General features: G+C 40.0%; 1 protein-coding gene across 2 annotated transcripts; it reads left to right on the top strand.

The window, feature by feature from the left end:
- The first annotated feature begins 1,036 nt into the window (after positions 1-1,036).
- Positions 1,037-22,413, top strand: plod1a (procollagen-lysine, 2-oxoglutarate 5-dioxygenase 1a). Of its 2 annotated transcripts, none has more exons than XM_061792316.1 (19): positions 1,037-1,234; positions 2,599-2,690; positions 3,481-3,611; positions 3,918-4,081; positions 4,511-4,623; positions 4,738-4,801; positions 7,959-8,056; positions 10,249-10,350; positions 10,524-10,655; positions 11,279-11,400; positions 11,518-11,622; positions 13,017-13,142; positions 13,231-13,372; positions 13,571-13,684; positions 14,030-14,095; positions 14,837-14,941; positions 15,120-15,266; positions 19,049-19,174; positions 21,824-22,413. In XM_061792316.1, the coding sequence occupies exons 1-19, from the start codon at positions 1,144-1,146 to the stop codon at positions 21,977-21,979; spliced, it is 2,196 nt and encodes a 731-aa protein (XP_061648300.1). In that variant the 5' UTR covers positions 1,037-1,143; the 3' UTR covers positions 21,980-22,413. The 2 variants fall into 2 exon arrangements, with proteins under 2 accessions (XP_061648300.1, XP_061648308.1); XM_061792324.1 differs by lacking the exon at positions 19,049-19,174 and adding an exon at positions 19,412-19,537.
- Positions 22,414-22,445: the final 32 nt, after the last annotated feature.

Raw genomic sequence — 22,445 nt, forward strand, 5'->3', positions numbered from 1 at the left:
TAATGTCATTAAAAAAAAGACACACTTCAGCATCTGAGGACAACAGAGTGATAGATAGATTTGCCACCCTGGAAAGCAGACAGAATCCATCAAGTAGCTGGTGATCGCAGCTGTTAATTAGATTTTTATTACATTGTTAACTCCTCAAAGGGAAATTATTTTTTTTGTAATTTAATGTCAATTACAAATGATGGACCCGCTACCCTAGTGAGGATAACCGGTTCAGAGAATGGCTGGATGGATGGATGGATGAAAATGATGGGCTTGGCTGATATTGTGACAATGCAGTGTCCTTTTTTTTACATAAAGTTTTGCATACACTGTAACAATGTGTAAATATTTTTTTGCTTTTTTGTGGTTAATGCTGTAAACATACTTCCTGTGTTTGTTTACTGTATTAAAAAAACAGACTGAAATAACTAAAATTCTAATGTTCAAATCTTCTTATACCTTTTATCCACTATTGTATTGTTTTGAAAATGTATCAAAAAATGTTAAAAAGCAATTTTTTAGTCTTCGTTAGCTGTTTGTGAAATTTTGTACTCGCTAAATCCTATGCATGTCCTGGGGACTAAGCCCCCGCTCCCCATCCATTAAACCTAGTGACGCCCCTGAAAGCAAAAAATGCCAGAAAGGGGGGCCAAAACAAAGACAAATAAAGGTTTTATTTTGAGGCCATATCGTCGAGCGTAATTTCTGCTCGCTGCATTGAAGGGATCCAGGCAATGCTCTAACGGTCCAGCCCACACTGGAAGCTCACGTTCACCGAACAGCTGGGCTCTCGACGCTCTCGATGACCCACGCAGGGCAAATCAAATCACCGTTTGTTTATATAGCACGTCTGTGGAATCTCAGTCATCCCTGAGGCCAGGTCATTTGCACAGGTTGTTTGGTCACATTCAAAGTGTGTGCGTGTGTGTGCGTGTGTGTGTGTGTGTGTGTGTGTGTGTGAGAGAGAGAGAGAGAGAGAGAGAGAGAGACAGAGAGAGAGAGAGAGAGAGAGAGAGAGAGAGAGGCGGGGTAAGGGTAAGGTTGGGCTCTGCCTTTACATAGTCGGGTCAGCAGGGAAAAGCGATTCGGAATTTGCGCACGCACTCCTTCCACAAACACGAGCCGTCTGACGAAACGTCCATTTCCTCCATCATGCAACTTTGCCAGGTGTTGTTCCCCGTCTTTCTCATCGGCACACTCCTTCCTCTTGGCGTCGACTGTGACGAGCAGCAACTCCGCGAAGGTAAGACGCAGACAGACAGCGCCGGTGCTCCCCCGCGTTAAGTTGCACTCTTATAAGTGCCAATTGGCAACGGCGTCACACATTGAAGAAAATGATAGTGAAGTCACCACGAAAAGGCAAAAATACATAACACGTGCTGTTTCAGGTTAGGTTTAGCTCCCTGCTGGTCTTATTGTCGTGCGGAGGAAGCTGCCATTGCGTTGATTTAATAGCTGAAAGAGTGTGGAGCGGAAGGGAATTCTGTATGTTTGTGGGGACCCCCACTTCCCACACTTGAAGAAAAAGTTCCGAGCGTGCCGCTGACGTGGACAGGACTGTTCTTGTTTGTTTCCGCCTCGCTTTCCCGTGGGATGAAATGTTAGCGTGGAGCGGAACAGCCCGTGGAAGCTGAAGACTGAATCGAACAAAAACGAGCACGATGCCTGGAATAGAGACTGGGGTCGCGGAATGTTGTAGATATCATGTATAAAAACGAGAAACGATCAAATGAAATACCATTCAAACCCCTTCTGGCAGAGTTCTTTTTTATTTAGCTACCACTACACACTACTGTCTAGTATAGGAGTTGATTCAGTACTTTTACGTGTCTTTTTTTTTTTTTTTTTTTTGCAAAAGCATCTGCACTTCTACTTAAGAACAGAGTGACTCATTTAAAACCACTTTCACCAGTACACTAATATTGTAGGTCTATTCCAAATCACACCAGAGATTTTCCATGGGCAAAACCATGGAGTGAGTCATGAGTCATGAATTAATTGGATTGTCACGGTATCAGTAACTTCTGCCACCAGAGTTGTGAGACTTGGCAGGTATAGTGAAGTTTCAGTCTCCGTGCCCCAGCTCTAAGACATACATCACAACTGACCCACAAGAGAGAAAAAAGTAACCCGGAGTATTCCCAAAACATGTGAATAAGCAACAAAAGTGTGGCTATTCTATACTGTGGCCTGACAAAAAAAAAAAAAATACAAATTTGCAGGAACTTGCACTGTATAATGGATTAGGGTTAGGTCTAGAGGAAGAAGACGGGTGATTTGTGGGAAGCATCACCATGCTTGCAGTAAAGCATGGCATTGGGTTAGTGATGCTCATCTTCCATCAGGATGATGTAGCTTAGCTCAGTTCACCAAGGTTTGGTTTCAGAAGAGGTCCTTGAAGATTCTAACATGGCGTAAGAGGTGACTGTGAACCTGACTTGAACCCCATGGGAAAAAATCTGGTGGGATTTGTCCATTGTACACAAGGAACATGCCAAAGCTCCTGAGGAACTAGAATCTGGTGCTTGGCATGCAGCAGATCATTATATCATCTTCAAATGCCACGATGAATTCTTGATTGAATTCCTCTTGATTGCTCTCTTCCAGATAAAATTGTGGTTGTGACCATTGCAACTAAGGAGACTGATGGCTTCAAGCGTTTCATGAGATCAGCAAAACATTTTAATTACACTGTCAAGGTAGGAAACCCTAAATTGAACATTGTTATATGTATTATGTGTTACATTGTTTTGTCTGGCCGCACGCTGACCATTTATTTAGCGCGTCTGCCTCACAGTTCTGAGGCTGAGGGTTTGACTCACGGCTCCGGCCTTGCAGTGTGGACTTTGTGTGTTCTCCCTGGTTTGACTGTTTTGTTTCAACATGCTTATGTGTTGTAATAAAGATAATGTATTCATGGGAAATGTTATTCAAACATTTCTCACCTACAAAATCAGAGATTTGAGAAAAAGATAGTCAGAACATGGAAATCATATTTTCCATTTGCTATTTTCAAATACGCAGTTCGGAACTGTTCACGATGAAACTCTGGTTCAGCATCAGAACATTTGAAACTAGGTACCTATTGCTATTTACATGTGTGGCTTTTCACAAAAAATTAATTGGAACAAACATACTTGGAAGACTACGGCGCCATCATGCAAAAAGAAACTGCAGATAGAAAGCCGTGTAGTACTGTACACAAAGTCATCCAACATTGATTGATGATTGATTGCTCAGCTGTCAATCACAAAGACCACATAGAGACCTACAACTATTCACTTTTATTCACACCTATGGTCAATGTGCGTGAATCGATCCCACATTGTTTGCATGAAAGTCTGCCGTATGAACCACTAACTCCACTATCAGTGACGAACCAAACCTTCGTTGATGAAAACATTCTCTCCTTCTTGGACGAAGTGTAAGTTAACTAGTAAGTGTCTTTATGTAATATGAAATTCCTTATTATTGTTTGTGTGTTTACAGGTTCTTGGTCGGGGTCAAAAATGGAAAGGCGGCGACTACTTGTCCCCTGGGGGAGGTCAGAAAGTACGAATTCTTAAAGCAGCCCTGGAGGAAATGAAGGATGAGGATAAAATAATTCTTTTTATTGACAGGTAATGTGTCTTAATTTCAATGATGTGTATGTCATGTAAAATTTTCGTAACGGTCCTCTTAACAGGTGGCATCAAGGTTGGTACTTCTTTAGAAATGGCATTGAAATTTTGGTTGTATTCCAAACTAGACCTTGACATTTGAATACAATTTCCACTGTATTCCATTCTGCTTGGATTGTTGTCAAAGTAACCTCAGTGAAGGACAAAAAAAATGCAAACAACCTTCTTTTTTGTGTGGGTTGGTCAGTGGCTTACGCCACTTGTGTGTCAGTATTATCTTTTTCTTTTTCTTCTTGTGTTCCACAGCTATGATGTGATTTTCGCATCAAGTCCCAAAGAGCTGCTGAAGAAGTTTATACAGGCCAAACACAAGGTGGTGTTCTCCTCTGAGACCCTGATCTGGCCCGACAGACACTTGGAGGATAAATATCCACACGTCCCGGAGGGCAACAGGTTCCTCGGCTCAGGGGGTATGCTGCTTATTTTTGACATTACATATTTTCTATTGTGTACACTCCAAGTACAGAATGGTTATTACTCATAGTATGTTTTCTATACATGGGAGAATATTTTAGATGATTATTTGTGGCATGGTTCCATTTAAAAGATACGGTGACTGTCATAAATCTCATTGCATCAATCAATTGTTTAGGATTTGAATCTTAGCTAAAATGGATTTGTTTTAGCAGAAGGTTACAACATTCACATAGTTGTCATGTGGTGTAGTCACAGCTGGAGAGTAGGTTCTTCTTTGTAGAACAAAAACAGTTTGATGAAGTAAGCACAAAAAAGCAACCCTGGCAGTGGTAATGAGTCCCAGCAGTTTCAAAGGTTTTGTACTGTATGTGGCACACAGCAAGGTAGAGCGCCTCTTTTCACCAGTTTACTGCTATCCTCAGGCTTTATTGGCTACCTTCCCAACATCAAGCAAATGGTTGCTGAGTGGACAGGAGAAGACAATGACAGTGATCAGCTGTTTTTCACCAAGATTTATATCAATCCTGAGAAAAGAGTAAGAAATGTTCTGCTACTCATTTTTCTTGTGTTTTTTTCCTGTTTCTTTATTGTTTTATTATCAAATAAAATGTATTTATCAATGAATAATGCATCTATTACTGTGTTTCAGAACTCCATAAATATCACACTGGACAGCAAATGCAGATTGTTTCAGAACCTTCATGGAGCTCTTGGTGAGTGAAAGGACTTTTATTGTCCAACTGCGGTCAAACCTATTTTAACCTGGTTGATGTTACTGCGCGCTGCAGATTATTGCATGCGACACACTGTGCTGTTTACTGAATACAGCAGCTATGTTAAAAATGTTAAGTGCACCCTTCCAATAATACCTTTTCTTTTGACGGTCTTTTTTATTTGTGCCATTTCAAGTGGGAGACAAACAACCAATACAGATTTTTTTTGTAAGTGTATGTCATGTAATTACACATACGGAACATATAATATATATTATTTATAGAGCAAAATGTTTTAAATTATTGTTAAAAGATGCATCATTAATAAATCCATTAAATCACTAAAATATGTTGTGTTGCCCTCGACATTGAATGGTGCCACAACCTTAATACCACAATAGTTTCTAGAAACAACGGTTGTATCACAAAATGATATACATCAACATATTACTCAATAATTTCGGCACAATACTTACATACGTGTTGAGGTTTATCATTCTTAAAATGTATGAGATTGCTGAGCTCAAGGTTGGATTTGAAGGCACCTGTTCACTGATTGTGTTCTGTACCAATGGAAATGTTTTTTGTGTTGTCATGCATGTCATGAGAGTTGGTCTCAATTTCAGTCAAACACATGTCAACGTCACTGAGATGATTTTTTATTTTATTTAATTCCAGTACAAATCCAGACAAACGTTATGTAGTGGTTCATGCGTTTGACTTCCATTTAGTTCCCACTCAGTGATAACCGTTATTGGTCCCACAGTGGGGAAATTTGCAATGGTGTGAATGTATGAGTAAATTATTGTCTGTCTCTATACAATAACATGTGCCCATGTGGTTGACTGGCAACCAGTCCAGGGTATAGTTTACCTTTCACCCAAATTCACCTGGGATAATCTCCATCGCCAAAGTTGATGTGTATACAGTGGACCCTCGATTTAATGGACCCTGATTTCACGAATATGGGAAGTAACGGACCGTCTGGATGGTACATGTGTCCAAAAATAGTTTCCAGTTCTCACTTAAACCGGCGTTGACAAAGTCTGTTAGCTCCAGAATTGTTGTTTACTGGCACCGTGGTGCAATTTAGGCAGAGACTGGGACACGTATTTAAAGGTCATAGAAATATGACCAAGAGACGTGCCTCCTGTACCTATGTTGAATGTGGCGACATTCCATCAAAGGCAATGCATTGACATTTAGCAGCCATGTTAGATGTGGCACATTTCCAGGCCATGGATTGACGTAGCGGCCACGATGACAGGAATTTTATCGTTTATTGTCTCATTGAGTTCTGTGCAGAGACCGCACATGGCTGCGGTGTTAAAGTGGGACAAATAGGCCCAAAAAATGTCATGTAAATTCAACACACCACAGAGAAGAGTAATGTTAGCAAGCCTGTCAAATTTGAATGAATAATTTTTAAAAAATCGCTAAGTATATAAAATCAGGCTTCAAAACTTGAATGATAAGGGCCACCTCTCAGCTCTCAGACTCTGTGGACGTTTTAAACGGATGCGCCAAAAGGAATCAGACATACTGAGGGGGTGATATACCATGTAAAATCACGTTAGGAGGCTCAACTTCAAAACTGAATGGTTGTTGTGGACTATAATCAGAAAAATAAGCACGCAAGTCAACTTACCCTCGTTGTTGGTGACATAGTGTCACAGCCGAACACTGCACTTGACAACAGCGGGACGGTAGGAGGAAGCCCAGGTAGTTAGACAGTCGGCACAGCCCCATTAACTAGTATCAAGTTACCCACGAAGCCATGTTGTCTCTGGTGAAAGTTTACAAAACTATCCGTCGTAAAATGCGCACTGCAGAGTCGGTTGGTGGTGTTAACGTTCAGCTCGCCATCTGCATGGGTCTTCAAAAACTCAATCCATCGCTCTTTTTATTTCCTCCTTTTTTGGGAGATTAAGAAATGTTACCGAGCTGTTCTGTAAATCGAGGACAGATTTTGGGGGTGTAGCCATCGTTAGCTTGCTAACCGCATGCTGGAGTGGTAAATGGACCTTGTTATGGAAGCTAAGCACAGCTAACTCATAACTGAGCAGCATAGCCAAACATAAGAATGTCACTTTGTCCTTATATACTGGGGGAGGGAACTCGCACTAGAAAGCATACGCCCAAGCCCCATGGGGCTGTTTTAGCCCCGCCCACAAAATCAGGAACATTCAAACGGTGAAAAAGTAAAACTGTAAATCTTTGCATATGTTTTCAGCACCTACAGTATCTTCGAAACAAAACATGGATATCTGCTTAGTGCCAGATTAACATTTAAAAGTTAAAAACCTTTTAAAAAATGTCAAGCTTTTTATATTTATTTACAATAACTGTACTGTTCTGGGTGTTTTAGGCTACGCATTTTTTTTAAAAAACAATAATTTTGTACTGTACAGTAATGTGCGTGCATATGGCCTCAAAAAAGTGCTTCAATATAATGGACAATCAGCTGTAATGGACAACCCCCCACCCCTATTAGTCTGTTAAATCGAGGTTCCCCTGTATGAGGTATTAACAAAGAAAAATATTGTATTTGACAAAAAAGGTCCTTTATCCCACAATCCACATGGCGTACTCCATACGTGCTGTTAGTATTATTTGATTTAAAACAAAATAATAATAATTCTAAAACAAATCTTCACCTGCTTTAGTTTTTTTCCATGTTTGATCAATGATTCGTTTTTGTATATCACATTCAAAGGGGTTGCACCCAACTAGACAGGAACTGCATGTAAACAGAGCTGAGCTGTGTGCTGCAGTTTCTGCCACATTTTTTTTCCAAGTAAGGAATTTGTTAGTTCTACGTGAGGCGGGAGTGATAAAACTCCCATAGTCAACATCCTACTGAATCAAATTGTACTGCCACATGGAAACAGGCCTTCCAACTCCCATCCATCCATCCATCCATTTCCTGAGCCGCTTATCCTCACAAGGGTCGCGGGAGTGCCGGAGCCAATCCCAGCAATCATCGGGCAGGAGGCGGGGTACACCCTGAACTGGTTGCCAGCCAATCGCAGGGCCCTTCCAACTCCCTTAGCATGAAAATCCTACCTGAGCCCATCCAAAACACAAAGCAGTGTACGAATAAGACTGACTAGCAAATGTTCTGCATATGTACTATATGTGTGTGTTGTGTTTTCAGATGAAGTGGTGTTAAAATTTGAGGATCGACACGTACGTGGCAGAAATTTGTTGTACGATACGCTACCTGTCATCATCCACGGGAATGGACCGACCAAGGTAGTCTTTATCCAATACGGAACAATGACGTGGCAAGACTCAAACAGGAAAACGGCCGTCAGCAGCTCAGCTCGGTCATTGATCAAAAAATAACAAAGTTGCTTCATTGCTTTGTTCAAAAACTTCTGATATTTTAGCTCTGATTTGGAAATGTATATACTATGTATAGAACTATAAATAATTTTAGAATTAAATCAGGACATACATTTGAAAAATTTGTTACGGACTTGTTTGACTTGCCAAGACTCATTGATGGTTTCAATAAGATTATACCAAACAAATGATCACAGAACAGTTCAATGCATTGAATCTAAATGTTAACAAAGTGTTTGAAGATGAGTGCGGTGAAACACACTGAAAATGGCAACTTCTTAAAAATACACTTCCAGTATTTTGTCTTACATTTTTCCTAACAATTGACTAAAACAGAAAGAGTTTCTATGGCAAAATCCCTAGTGATAGAATGCCCTGTCAGGCTCATTTACAATTCCATGTAAACACATATCTTAATAACAGTAATACTATTATTGTTATAGTTATATGATAGTCAAATGTTGTTTTTCATATTTCATATGATGCTTAAATATTGTTGTCTTCTTTATAAGGACTTAGTATTTTATGATTTCGAAGGTTAAAATAGGATCATACTGACTACAATATTTTTGGTGCTGTGCATAAACCAACTTATATTCTTATTCAAAACAAACAAATGACCACTTATAATAATTTACAACTAGCAGGTAGTATATTACAGCCAAATAAAACATTGGGATGTAGTCACTTAATTAAAGCAGCCAGCGTTGCAGTTAGTTATAATCAAAGTATAATACTGTATGATTGTGCATTTTGTATACTCAATTCAATTGCCTGTTGTATTCACTTATGTAATAATTAAAGTATAGGGTTTCCCAAAAGTCATGCCATAGACTTCCTTTTTTACTATTTTTACATTCAGACAGAAGTGAAGCCATCGGCATTTGGCAGCTTAAGTTTAGCAGTTTTTGTAAGCATATCATTCCCTTGCCCATGACTCACCAATTGGCATTGGAGCAGCATTGCAAAATTGCCACATGGCAAGATGTTTTTCTGTCCACGACTGAAGTTCAGCGCCACTTTGATTAGCTTTATGGCCGTCACACTGCTTTAACACGTAGTACAATTTAGGCTGGTGATTCTCAACCAGTGTGCTGGGGCACATCAATGTGCAGCACGACATCATCAGGTGTGCCATGGGAAATGATCTAACGCCACTTAATTAGTCCAAAAATTATTTATTTGGTACAAATAATGTGTCTTTATTAATCTATCTATGAAAGCCACATACTGTATAGTGATAGGTGGAACAATTAAATGCAGAAGGTACATACATTCACGTGTATCCACTTTTTATGATGTTTTTGTTTGGTGGTATCCCGCGAGATCTTTCACATGTAAAATATGTGCCTTGGCTCAAAAGGTTGGGAAACACTGTTTGAAGCTATCCATGGCAAGTTTCTCGAAACAGGATATGTTCTTGACAAACCACGCAGCAGAAGGCCGGCCGCCGCGGCTGAAAACACCAAACTTCTAGAGCAGGCATTCGCGCAAAGCCAGGGAAGTTGTAAAGGGAAACTCTTTGCCAGGTGGCAATTTTGCAACGCTGCTCCAATGTCAATCATCATAACTCACAAAGGCTAAGCTGCCAAATACTGATGGCCTCACGTCTGTCTGAATGATACCTTAAACCAAAGAGAAAAAAGGAAGTGTATACACTCTGTGTCTCTTAACATGTCATATCATGTATTAAAAATTAACATTCACAGTAAAACAAGTTTTTTTCAGAATGAATCATAGACAGTGGTATTTTAATGAGTTTTGACTGGATAACATAAAATATAAGCAAGAGTGCCTGTAAATGGGATTATACAGTGTTTTAGGTCCATAATGACACAATGTTCTAAAGATTTAGATTACATAGAAAATGTACTTTCACATAATATACAGTATCCTAATGTACAAAGACAGGCATCAAATGATATTTTGACAATCCTGCCACACTTTTCAATGTTGTTGGTCGCTTTCCTGGTGTCCCAAGGATCTAATTTTTACCAAATCAATAATAAACGTCATTCTACTGTTAAAAATCCAGTCCATCGATGTAAAATGAGAGATGACATGAATGAGGTAACCTAAAAGAAGACTTTGCTTTACAGCTTCAGCTCAACTATCTCGGTAACTACATACCAAATGCCTGGACATTTGAGACAGGCTGCAGAGTGTGTCAAGAGGATCTACGCCCACTCAGGAACCTTAAGGTTAGTCACAGGGTTTTGGCCATCATATCAATTGAAAGGCCACATTCTTTTCCAACAACTCAATTTTACCAACTTAAGCTGGCTAATTAATTATAATGCTCAATTATTTGTGTTTGTGAAATAGACGATCACTTTCCCCTGACACTCAATTTAGCTTTTTTTTTCCCTTTCAGGAAAGTGAATATCCTTTGGTGGTGATTGGTGTCTTCATTCAGCAGCCCACCCCATTTGTCACCGTGTTTTTTGAACGCCTGCTCAAGCTTCAATATCCCAAGAATAGGCTCAAACTCTTCATTTTCAACAAGGTAACAAGACACAAATGAATGCGCCAATTTGAACTGATGTTTTATCAATCAGTCACTTCACAGTGGAAGAGTATTGGTAACAGTTGTGCTGATCTATGGCATCATGAATCATTGAAAACTCCTGGAAATCTTCCACGATTATAAAGCTCTGGCTGTATGTGAATCCATACTCCCACAACGACATTTCCTGGATATTAAAGTCTAGTTTTATATCTCAGTCTCAGAATTTATTACACACCTCTAACCATGTTATAGGTAAGATTTGGGGATCTGCTTGTCAGTACAGAAATGTCTTTTTTTATATATATATATAATACTTAGGCATATGTGTCCTAAATCAAAGTGAGAACCTTGTTAAACAGTTTCTAGTAATGAGCGTGCTAGCTCATGTTTCTGGCCATTGCATTTTTGTAAAGTAGCCTGGTTGCTTAAATGCTAATACCAATAAGCAACGAATTTGGGTTTTCTTTGGTACAGTATACTTTTTTGGGGGAGTACATGACATGTTCAAAGGAAAATATGAATAATTGTTTGCATCATATCCACTCCAACTTGTAATGCAAGAAATTCTTCATCTTGCTCTATACTTGTACAGACGTTCACGTTTCATTTTTCTGCCCGAGGAACCTCATCACGAGCGTGAGGTCAGCTCTTTCCTGCAGGACCATGGAAGTCTTTACCTGGATGTGAAATTCATCGGGCCCGAAGAGGAGATGGATGGAGCAACTGCACGCAACGTGGGCTTGTGAGTCACCAAATCCCAATAATTATTACAAGTGTAGGCAAATTGACATGGGAAAAATTGACAGATTTTCCTATTAATAAAGGTTATTATTTGTTCTTTGTATTTCATGTATTTTAGTGATATGTGCAGGAAGCAGAAGGACTGTGACTATTTCTTCAACTTGGACATTGAAGTTGTTTTGAAGAATGAGAACACACTCAAAATTCTCATCGAACAAAACCTGCAAGTATATTTATCAAATACACTGGAACCTAGGTTACAAACCACTCTGTTTCTGAACCGTTTGCGTTACGTAGAAAATGTTTGTAGAAACCTTACCTCTAGTTACGTATTATTTTTGGTTTGCAAACGGTCTTGACAAATGGAAGGATCTATGTTGTGCTTCTGCCCGCGCTGCGTGACGATCATTGACTCTGTGCATTAAGCTTAGATGTAAGGTGAAAACTAGTGTTCTGCTCCGCGGCGTAAGGCGGAAATGTGTTCTAGGTGGAAATTCCGCCTCAGCATCCTTGATCATCCAGTCACAGCGTTTCTGACTGATGTCTTTAAAACTGATGTATTTATTGTAGCGTTTTCTTAATTAAAACAGCAAACAGTTAATGTTGGCGTAATCATGTCAAAATAGCTCTCCACGGAGGCGTTCGCTCGGCGGAGATTCCGCATATACGTACATTCAGCCAATCCAAAAGCGAACAGCACCCGCCACATTATGAATTAAGACTGAAGGAGGTGTGCTATCGTCACACGGAAGTTTTTCTAAAAAGTAAACAAAGGGCTAAACAGTCAGTCAGCACCCAAGATAAAAAGGAAAACTGTTAAAGATATTGTTAGGAAGCACTTTTCATAGATGAGCAGAAATATTTGTGCATTGTGCAACCGTCATTGACTGTGCGTCAATTGAAAAGGTAGGCACTGTATCTTTGTTTTTTGTTTTTTGTTCTCTTCTTTAGACTGACAAAACTTAGAAACCGCTCACTCGTGAGTGAGGCAATACAAAAAAGGATCAAAAGCAATGGTAGCAAATTGGCCAACAGAGCAATTAGCGTAATCTCTCAAATGACAACGTGATGTCCCACTTTAGGATTATTATTATTTTCTTTTTTTTAACAGAAAAAGAAAAGTTTCCCTGGATCGGTTTGTTGTGCCAAAATCAACAAATGAATTTGAAAAGAAACAGACAACAGAAAAAAAACACCTGAATCAGAATTTCTCCGTGTTATTATGGAGGAAGGCTCTTCTTCAATGACGAGCTGAAGTCCTCCTTCCCTTTCCCATCCTAGTTAAAGTTAATGAACAATAAACCGTTATCATATCTATTTAGTGTTTTATTTTTAAATAGTGTATTTTCACTTATTTCTCTACTGTGCTATATTTATTTTTAACCACACACTGATAAAAAAGTGAGTATAATTTAATTTTGGGGCTGGAACAGATTAACTGATTTACTTACAAACGGGGTCACGGAACCAATTAGGTTTGTAACCCGAGGTTTCACTGTATCAATAATTATCACCTCATAATGTACCAAAAGGTTGTTTCAATTCAAATTTTTTTAGTTAGAGTTAGGGTTCGGAAGACAATAGAATTGTAATAACACTGCTTCAAATGCTTTTTAGGCCAATCCTGGCACCATTGTTGACGCGGAGTGGCCGATTGTGGAGCAACTTCTGGGGAGCCCTCAGCGCAGACGGCTACTATGCCAGGTCTGAGGACTACGTGGACCTTGTTCAAGGACGTAGGGTGTAAGCTGCTTAAATATTCGTGAAGGTCATTTTTCTGATAATAATGTTGGTTTGGACTGTAAATGGTCTAAGGCACTCATATTTGCAGGGGAATATGGAATGTGCCGTATGTCACCAGCGTGTACCTGATGAAGGCCAGCCTCCTCCGCTCAGAGCTTTCAGCCGATGATCTATTTCATTCACAGTCCATGGACGCTGATATGGCCTTCTGCCAACATGTTCGAAACAAGGTCAAATAGAAGAGTGATATTTAGCTGTTTGAAATATTTTATTTGTTTTCATCTGTCCTTTTATTCATGTAAAGAAATTGATTCGAATTGTAAATCAAATTTTTGTTTGTCAGATTTTATTTTCAAGCCATATCGCACAGCTTTATCATCAATATGATTATGCATTATGAACATGAAATGCCTTGCCTTTCTTCCCAGGGAGTCTTCATGTACGTATCCAACATGGACACTTTTGGGCGCATCCTATCAACAGAAAACTGCCAGACCAGTCATCTGCATAATGATCTGTGGCAGATCTTTGAAAATCCAGAGGTGAGAATCCATCAGCCGGTCCTAATAGGGTTATACTGTACAGGTTTATTACCTCTGCAAATGAGGCAAGACAGAAAATATAAAAATGCCACATTGGATGTCTATAAATATTTGTGATGTTATGTAGTTTGAAATATGTTCAAATACTTAGAATTCAAAGTTTCACATATTGAAACCCATTTCCCACTAGTCCACCCTAAAGAAATCAGACACAATGAAACTGTGGCAATATTACTTGTGGTAATAGTTAATACAATAGATGTAGTTGCAAGTACACTATGCTTTTTTTGACAATTGTTTCGTATACTGTAGATCGCTTGAATATTATGTTTGTGTTCATTTCAGGACTGGCAGGAGCGCTACATTCATGAGAACTACACTCACATCATGAAAGATAAACTTGTTGAAACTGTGAGTTGTCAACAGCCTTTCTTAGTTATTTTTTTCGGTCTTTTTAATTTCTACTTCCCCGCTCTAGCTGAAAAAAAGTTATTTTTCATTTTCGTCACAATGAAGACACTCACACAGCCACAGCTCCCCTCCCAAACACTCACGCAAACTTGCTATTGTTGCATGCCACTCTACCAGGCCCCGTCTCTTGAATTACATGCATGCATCTAACGCACAGACTCAACAATACATACAGTATTTTGTTTACATTTTATGCTTAAGTTGGCGGCATGTTGGCCGACTGGTTAGAGCTTATGCCTCACAGTTCTGAGGACAGGGGTTCAATCCCCGGCCCAGCCTGTGTGGAGTTTGCATGTTCTCCCCGTGCCTGGGTGGGTTTTCTCCGGGCACTCCGGTTTCCTCCCACATCCCAAAAACATGCGTGGTAGGTTGATTGAAGACTCTAAATTGCCCGTAGGTGTGAATGGGAGTGCGAATGGTTGGTTGTTTGTATGTGCCCTGCGATTGGCTGGCAACCAGTTCAGGGTGTACCCTGCCTCCTGCCCAAAGATAGCTGGGATAGGCTCCAGCACGCCCGCGACCCTAGTGAGGAGAAGCGGCTCAGAAAATGGATGGATGGATGGATGAAGGTGGGTCTGTAACATATACTCCACAATGAACGGGGGTTCGCTGTGTAGTGAAATTGTTTGGGTCACAAGATCTTCAGTGGCTTAAATTTGCTTCAACTTTTCTGTTCCCCAGCCTTGCCCTGATGTGTACTGGTTTCCAATATTCAGCAATATTGCTTGCAACCACCTGGTTGAAGAAATGGAACACTTTGGGAAGTGGTCAGGAGGCAGTAACATGGTAATATAACCATCCTTTATCTGCTGTCTCCAATTATTGACTCTCTAACGTTGGTGGTCATTATGGTTGATGATAGAATACATTTTGTTCTCCCTCTCTAATGAGTTAATAATCAGTTATAACTGGGAGAAATATTCATGAAGGAATTATTTTTGTGGGATTATTTTTGCATTGCCAGGACACTCGAATCCAGGGTGGCTATGAGAATGTCCCCACCATTGACATCCACATGTATCAAGTCAGCTTTGATAAGGAATGGCACCAGTTTTTACTGGAGTACATTGCACCGATAACAGAGAAAATGTATCCTGGTTACTACACCAAGGTAAGTCCTCAGATAGTTGCTCATTTATGTGAGATTAAAAGAAGTGTTCAGTACTACCTGTGAGCTGCAGCAGGAGCCGTGGGACTTATAGGGTTGGCTGGTGGACTTGCTGAACCACCACAAACCCAGGAAAGCGGATTTTGGTAAGGCTGCAGTTGGATTTCAGAGTATTACGTTCCAGTGGCAGGGATTCTGAAGATTTGTTTTTGGATATGAATGGCAAACTGTGCGCAAGCTATTGTGATTACTGGAATAGTGCAATTCATCTTGATAAAAGCAGCCATGTCACCTGTGCGACTGAGACTCAACCTCAGACACTAGGGTGCTGGTCAACAGGGTGAACATAATGATATTAGCTCTCTGCACCATTAACAGTTTTTTTTTTTTTTTGCCAGGCCACAACAGGCTGTTTGTAAGGTTTCTGTGTTGTCCATAGTTCAATAAAGAAAAAGGTTGGCTGACCTGCAGTATAAGAGTCAAGGGAAACCATTAAACAAACTTTAGCTGCACAATAATAAGAAGAGGCAGGTGTATGACACAAAGAATGGTGGGGTACCAACCACGGGTTACTTTTTCTAACAGAAAAAATATTTCTTTTAATCTAGCTAACGTTTGTGCAGACATATGTGATTAGGCAGAATTCATGAGGCACGGGGACTTGTGTCTGCCTCTCAACAATAGGTTAAGGACCCACTGGGTCGTTGTGACTCTTGAGAAAAACAGTGCCGTGAAAAAGTATTGGTGTCTTTTTAAATTCTTATATTTTTGTTTGTGATTTCCCCACTTTAAGATCATCAAACAAGTGTAAATCTCAGACAAATATAACCCAAGTGAACTTTAAATGGTAATTTCATTTATTAAGGGAAGAAAAACTATTCAGTTACCTGGCCCTGTGTGAAAATGTAATTACCCCCTAAACCTACAATCCCAATTCCAATGAAGGTGGGACGTTGTGTTAAACATAAATAAAAACAGAATACAATGATTTGCAAATCATGTTCAACCTATATTTAATTAAATACACTACAAAGACAAGATATTTAATGTTCAAACTGATCAACTTGATTGTTTTTAGCAAATAATCATTAACTTAGAAATGTATGGCTGCAACACGTTCCAAAAAAGTCCGTAAGTGCAACTTGAAACTCTACTATGCAAAGCAAAAGCCATTTATCAACAACACCCAGAAACGCCACCGGCTTCTCTGGGCCCGAGCTCATCTAAAATGGACTGATGCAAAGTGGAAAAGTGTTTTGTGGTCTGACGAGTCCATATTTCAAATTGTTTTTGGAACTTGTGGACGTCGTGTCCTCCGGGACAAAGAGGAAGAGAACCATCCGGAATGTTATGGACGCAAAGTTCAAAAGCCAGCATCTGTGATTGTATGGGGCTGTGTTAGTGCCAATGGCATGAGTAACTTGCACATCTGTGAAGGCACCATTAATGCTGAAAGGTACATACAGGTTTCAGAGAAACATATGCTGCCATCCAAAGCAACGTCTTTTTCATGGACGCCCCTTGCTTATTTCAGTAAGATAATACCAAACCACATTCTGCATGTGTTACAACAGCGTGGCTTCGTAGTAAAAGAGTGCGGGAACTAGACAGGCCTGCGTGCAGTCCAGACCTCTCTCCCATTGAAAATGTGTGGCGCATTATGAAGCGTAAAATACGACAACGGAGACCCCGGACTGTTGAAGAGCTGAAGCTGTACATCAAGCAAGAATGGGAAAGGATTTCACCTACACAGCTTCAACAATTAGTGTCCTCAGTTCCCAAACGTTTATTGAATGTTGTTCAAAGAAAAGGTGATGTAACACAGTGGAAAACATGAGCCTGTCCCAGCTTTTTGGGAACGTGTTGCAGCCATAAAATTCTAAGTTAATGATTATTTGCTAAAAACAATCAAGTTAATCAGTTTGAACATTAAATATCTTGTCTTTGTATAATATTCAAATAAATATAGGTTGAATATGATTTTCAAATCATTGTATTCTGTTTTTATTTATGTTTAACACAACGTCCCAACTTCATTGGAATTCGGGTTCTAATAACAGGTTGGGCCATCCTCAGCAGCAACAACTGAAATCAAGGGTTTTCTATCACTGACAATGAGTCTTTCACATCTCTGTTGTGATATTTGGGTCCACTCGTACCTGCAGAATTGTGTTAATTCAGCAGAAATGTAGTTTTTGAGCATGAACGGCCTTTGAGCAAGTCCGGACTTTGACTACGCCACTCCAAAACCTTAATTTGGTTATTTTAAGCCATTCAGAAGTTGACTTGCTGGTGTGTTTTGGATCATTATCCTGCTAAAGAACCCAAGTGCGCTTCAGTTTGAGGTCACAAACTGATGGCTGAACATTCTCCTTCAGGATTTTCTGTTAAAGAGCAGAATTCATGGTTCCATCAATCACAGCAAGTTGTCCAGGTCCTGAAGTAGAAAAACAGCCCAAGACCATCACATTACCGCCACCATCTTCCACTGTTGGGAGGATGTTCTTTTTCAGGTCACTTTGAATTGTTTTTTTTTTTCCTTGATAAATGAAATTAATGTTTAAAAAGAGCATTTTAAGTTCACTTGGGTTATATTTGTCTGATATTTACATTTGTTTGATGATCTTAAACAATAAAGTAGGGAAACTGCAAAAATATGAGCCTTTTAGAAGGGGGTCAATACTTTTACACGGCACTGTACATACAGAGGTACCTTGACTTACGTGTTTCGTGACCAAGCTCGTAATTCAATTTAACTTGTATATGAAATACAATTTCCCTATTGAAATGAATTGAAATCCCAGAATTCAATTTTTGAAATTATTTTTATTCAAGAAAATAGCACTGTGTTGTAAAATATACATATAAAAACACAATAAAGTATAAAAGAAAATGTAAAGAAATAAACTGGTTTTATAAAGAGTAATTGAGCCGTAAGTCACACAGTGTAATATTTGTGTGTTGACATGTGCCTTTAGTAGGGCGTGGCTTAGAGAGGGAGGTCAAGGGCTCTGACTCCAGATCTGGTATGCCATTTACCATGTGATGAGTCTTCTCCATTGCGGGTGTTTTCATTTTGTATTTGTGTTTTTGAACGTTTGTCCCGTTCAATAAATGAAGGTTGCTAGTGATTAAAATTTCAAAAATTGACTGAGCAACATCTCGTAACTAAAAAAAAAACAGGACGGGCAAGTACCAATCCCAGGTATCGGTATCAGGCCGATACGGATACAAAGCCGTTGAGGCTCAATTGTGGAAGCACAATGACTCGATATGGATGATCACATTGACCGTAAGGCAAGCTGCGGAATTCTGGAAATATCGCAAAATGGAAACTTTCCATGGGGATTTGTGGGAATTAACCCGGAATTGAGGGTAATTTTGATGGAAAACTGTGGTAATCAGACATAAATAAAACATTTTGTGTTGTCATGATCAGACATCCATGCAAAGTAGATAGAGTGTAGCTCTCTTTGCCCACATGCAAGTGCATTACAGTACCTAAATTGCTCCATTTTTTTTTCAGTCAAGCGTTGGTGGAAGTAAAGCTTGCTCATACCTGAAACTTTGTTGTTTTATTCAGGATTATGCTAAAATATATTTTTCCCAAGTTCCCATTCGAAAAAACCCCTTCAAGTTTGTTAATTCTTAGTTTATTCCTATTTCTTCCCACAAATTCCTGTTAATTACATGGCAAGTTTCCCATTTGAAAAATTCCCGAATTTTACAAACCTAGTTGGTCCCTCGACTGTGTTGCTCTGCTGACAAAACATGTCTTCTTTCAGTGCACTACTCCCTTGAATTTCGTGGTGAGGTACAAACCCGACGAGCAGCCCCTGCTCGAGCCTCACCATGACGCCTCCACATTTACTATAAACATTGCTCTCAACAGCAAAGATGTTGACTACCAGGTAAATGGGGGAGGTAATCGGAGCTTCAGGAACTGATGATGCGGGTGACGTGTACCACTCTCTGCTTCTTCTCCTCCATCTGTGCACCTGAATGCTGGATGTGGAAGCAGGCTTGAAGCGTGTCTTTATTGAACAAGCGTTGCACTGGCGTACTGTACACTCTCTCCGTGTGGCCACTCGTGCAGTTTCTACGCGAATGCTTGCATGACTTTCCTCCTGTCTTATGTGTGTTTGCAGGCTCATTTTGACTTGGCCTTTGTAGTTAGATATAAGCCCGATGAGCAGCCCTTTTTGAGGCCACATCATGACGCCTCCACATTCACTATAAACATAGCACTCAATCAGAGGGGCCCTGATTACCAGGTGAGTGGCATCAGAGGTTGGTACAAATTGGACATGATAATAAATTATGGTTAAAATGTCCCAAAACGTAGGACAAATGACAAAAGAAAATCCTATCAATATACAGTACATACCTATAAAATGTAAGGAAACCATATTAAAATAAGATTATAGTATTTATTGATTGAATGGGAGCAATCCTACCATTTATTTTTGCCCAGCGGCACCTAAGAAGACTGCTGACTGTTTTTTAAATTCTTACATAACTCTACAGCAGCCTTTCCCAGCTATATAATGCAGCAGGTGAACCCCTTTGCCTTTTAAAATAAACCCTCTTTAAAGCCAATAAAGGCATCATGGGTAATCAGAGGCTGCACAATCGTGACTGGTTAGTACATCTGCCTCACATTTCTGAGGACCCGGGTTCAAATCTGGCTGCACCTGTATGGATTTTGCATGTTCTTCCCGTGCCTGAATGGGTTTCCTCCCACATCCCATAAACATGCATAGTAGGTTAATTGAAGACTCTAAATTGCCCGTAGGTGTGAAAGTGAGTGAGAATGGCTGTTTGTGTATGTGTGCCCTGCGATTGGCTGGCAACCAGTTCAGGGTGTACCCCACTTCTTGCCCAGAGTCAGCTGGTCAGGCTTCAGCACGCCCGCGACCCTCATGAGGATAAACGATTAAGAGAATGGATGGATGGATGGATGGGTAATCAGTGGTGACAAAATAATCAAAACACAACAATGCACTGTCAAGTTTGAATTCAACTAATACCCACCTCCAAGTTTCAGCATATAGTTATATTTAGAATGTAACAAATTTTCATAGGTTATTCTTCCTTGGCTGTGGGAAAAAGCCACACAAGAAGGCCGAAGCCGAGATTTGAACTCTGAACCTGAGAATTATGAGACATGTCCTAACTTATTTCCTGTTAAATTGTTCATTTTTGAGTTTATTTCATTTTATAGACAAAATGATCATCTTTAACCTTTTCTTAATTTTGGGGGAGTGAAAAATTTAATTATTATACCAGACTGCCAATGCACAGTTTGGGAATGCCGGCTGTGGTGTAGTACACAATGTACAGTTAGCCAAGACTATTCATCCAAAGATCAACATTCTTTGGCTGGCATGTCAATCTACATTGCTGGTGTTTCACACTTTCCTATTCAATTTATTTCATTTGCGCATTCGTAAGTTTGTTCTCTTTTGCATGAATTATGTTGTTGTCATTGCATCTATCTCATTTCCCTGCATCTTCAATACACTGAGCTATTCAGCAGAATTGTTTTCATCTAATTAATAGCTACTGTAATATACTGCATAGAATTGTTGCATAAATGTAATACAATGTATGTTGTATTGTGTATATTTCCTTAGTTACATTGTGTTTCCTCATGAATATATTTTTAAAAATGATACTGGTGAGATAAAGGGATATAAGTTGAAATTAGTTTTATTTCCTCAAATAGAAGCCTGTGCTCTCATCGAATAATTACAGGGTGCCTCATCCACAAATAAACACTGCACTTCATATAGAATTCCCTCAGTTGTGGCACTGTACAGTGGACCCCCGCTATTCACGGGATATGGGCCAGGCCAGATCGTGAAGAGAAAATTATTTGCAGCTTATTGACGCTCATTATAATTGAATTGAACATTTGTGTTCTTTTTTTAACCCCAAAACCCTTGGACAAGTGGCAATAAACCACCAGTAAGTGTTCTCGGGGTTGCCCCCTCACCCAAAAAAAAGATTATTTTTTTTTTATGTGGGGGGGGGGGGGGGGGGGGGGGGGGCTCTGGGGGGTGAATCCAGAGGTGCCGAACTGCAAGTACTGTAATTAACTTTACAGTATCACTGCAGTAAATTGATGCAGCAGAGGCGTAACAGTCGAGCTGGGATTTTTTTGGGGCCCGTGCCTTTCAGAGACCTCTGAAGCAGCACAATGCCATCCAATTTAGTAGTTGCTGCATGCCCCGTTAAGATTAGATGTGCCGCACCGTCAGCAATAATTGCTTTCAACATAAAGAGGCATGGGTAGTGAATGTCTAGTGTAAAAACGTCACACTTGGGCTTGAGCTGGCCAGTGTGTAAGGGGCTACTCATACCACCTGTCACAAAACATCTTTACAACACACACTTACTACACAGCAAACGTGGCATCTGTGTATAAAGTAGACTTTGTCAAGGGGGTTTTAAGATGGTGCGGGGGGTGGGGAATCGACTCTTGAGTGACAGGGGCTGTATTGAATAAGTGACAATATATTGTGATACATTAAATATGGCTGTGTGATGCGCCGCAGGGTGGAGGATGCCGATTCCTCCGCTACGACTGCGCTGTCGAGGCTCCTCGTAAAGGCTGGGCTCTCATGCACCCTGGCCGCCTCACCCACTACCACGAAGGCCTGCCCACCACAGCCGGCGTCCGCTACATCGCAGTGTCATTCGTGGACCCCTGAACTCCTGCACATAATCAGGATAGACGTACACGGACAGCGTATTTAAGATGCATTTAATAAGCATCATAGAAAGTGTTGACAGTTTTTACTTTATATACTATTGTGCCTATCTCCAAGAATGATATTGCACAAGTTGAACCATGAGCTATATTTTTAAAACACACAAAAAGGGAACTTGGGCCAGTGAATTTTAGATTGTACATATGAATGTTTGTGACCCACAGCTGTACTGTCAAACCAGTTACATATTTATTTTTTTTTAACTATCAAGTGCGAATGTTGCCAGTGTCCAATGTCCAGCATTTTGTTGGCTTCATGGTGGTAGTGTTAGAGGTCTATATTGAGTGGTACAAAACAACTTGTTCTCAACAGCCACAACTATTGAGACTTAAGTGTGTAACAGGCCGGACCAATAAAACATCTGTCAACACTGATTATTCTGTAGTGTCATCATGTAAACGTATGT

This window comes from Phyllopteryx taeniolatus, chromosome 1 (genome assembly GCF_024500385.1).
Source record: "Phyllopteryx taeniolatus isolate TA_2022b chromosome 1, UOR_Ptae_1.2, whole genome shotgun sequence".
In the NCBI taxonomy this organism is placed as follows: Eukaryota; Metazoa; Chordata; class Actinopteri; order Syngnathiformes; family Syngnathidae; genus Phyllopteryx; species Phyllopteryx taeniolatus.

What these genes read in the sequence shown, in the direction of transcription:
- plod1a (XM_061792316.1), top strand. Translation starts at nt 1,144, where the DNA reads ATGCAACTTTGCCAGGTGTTGTTCCCCGTCTTTCTCATCGGCACACTC. An exon ending in AACTCTTCATTTTCAACAAG is followed by an intron (nt 10,656 to 11,278) that starts GTAACAAGACAC and finishes TTTCTGCCCGAG; the next exon opens with GAACCTCATCACGAGCGTGA. An exon ending in ATCCTGGTTACTACACCAAG is followed by an intron (nt 15,267 to 19,048) that starts GTAAGTCCTCAG and finishes GTCTTCTTTCAG; the next exon opens with TGCACTACTCCCTTGAATTT.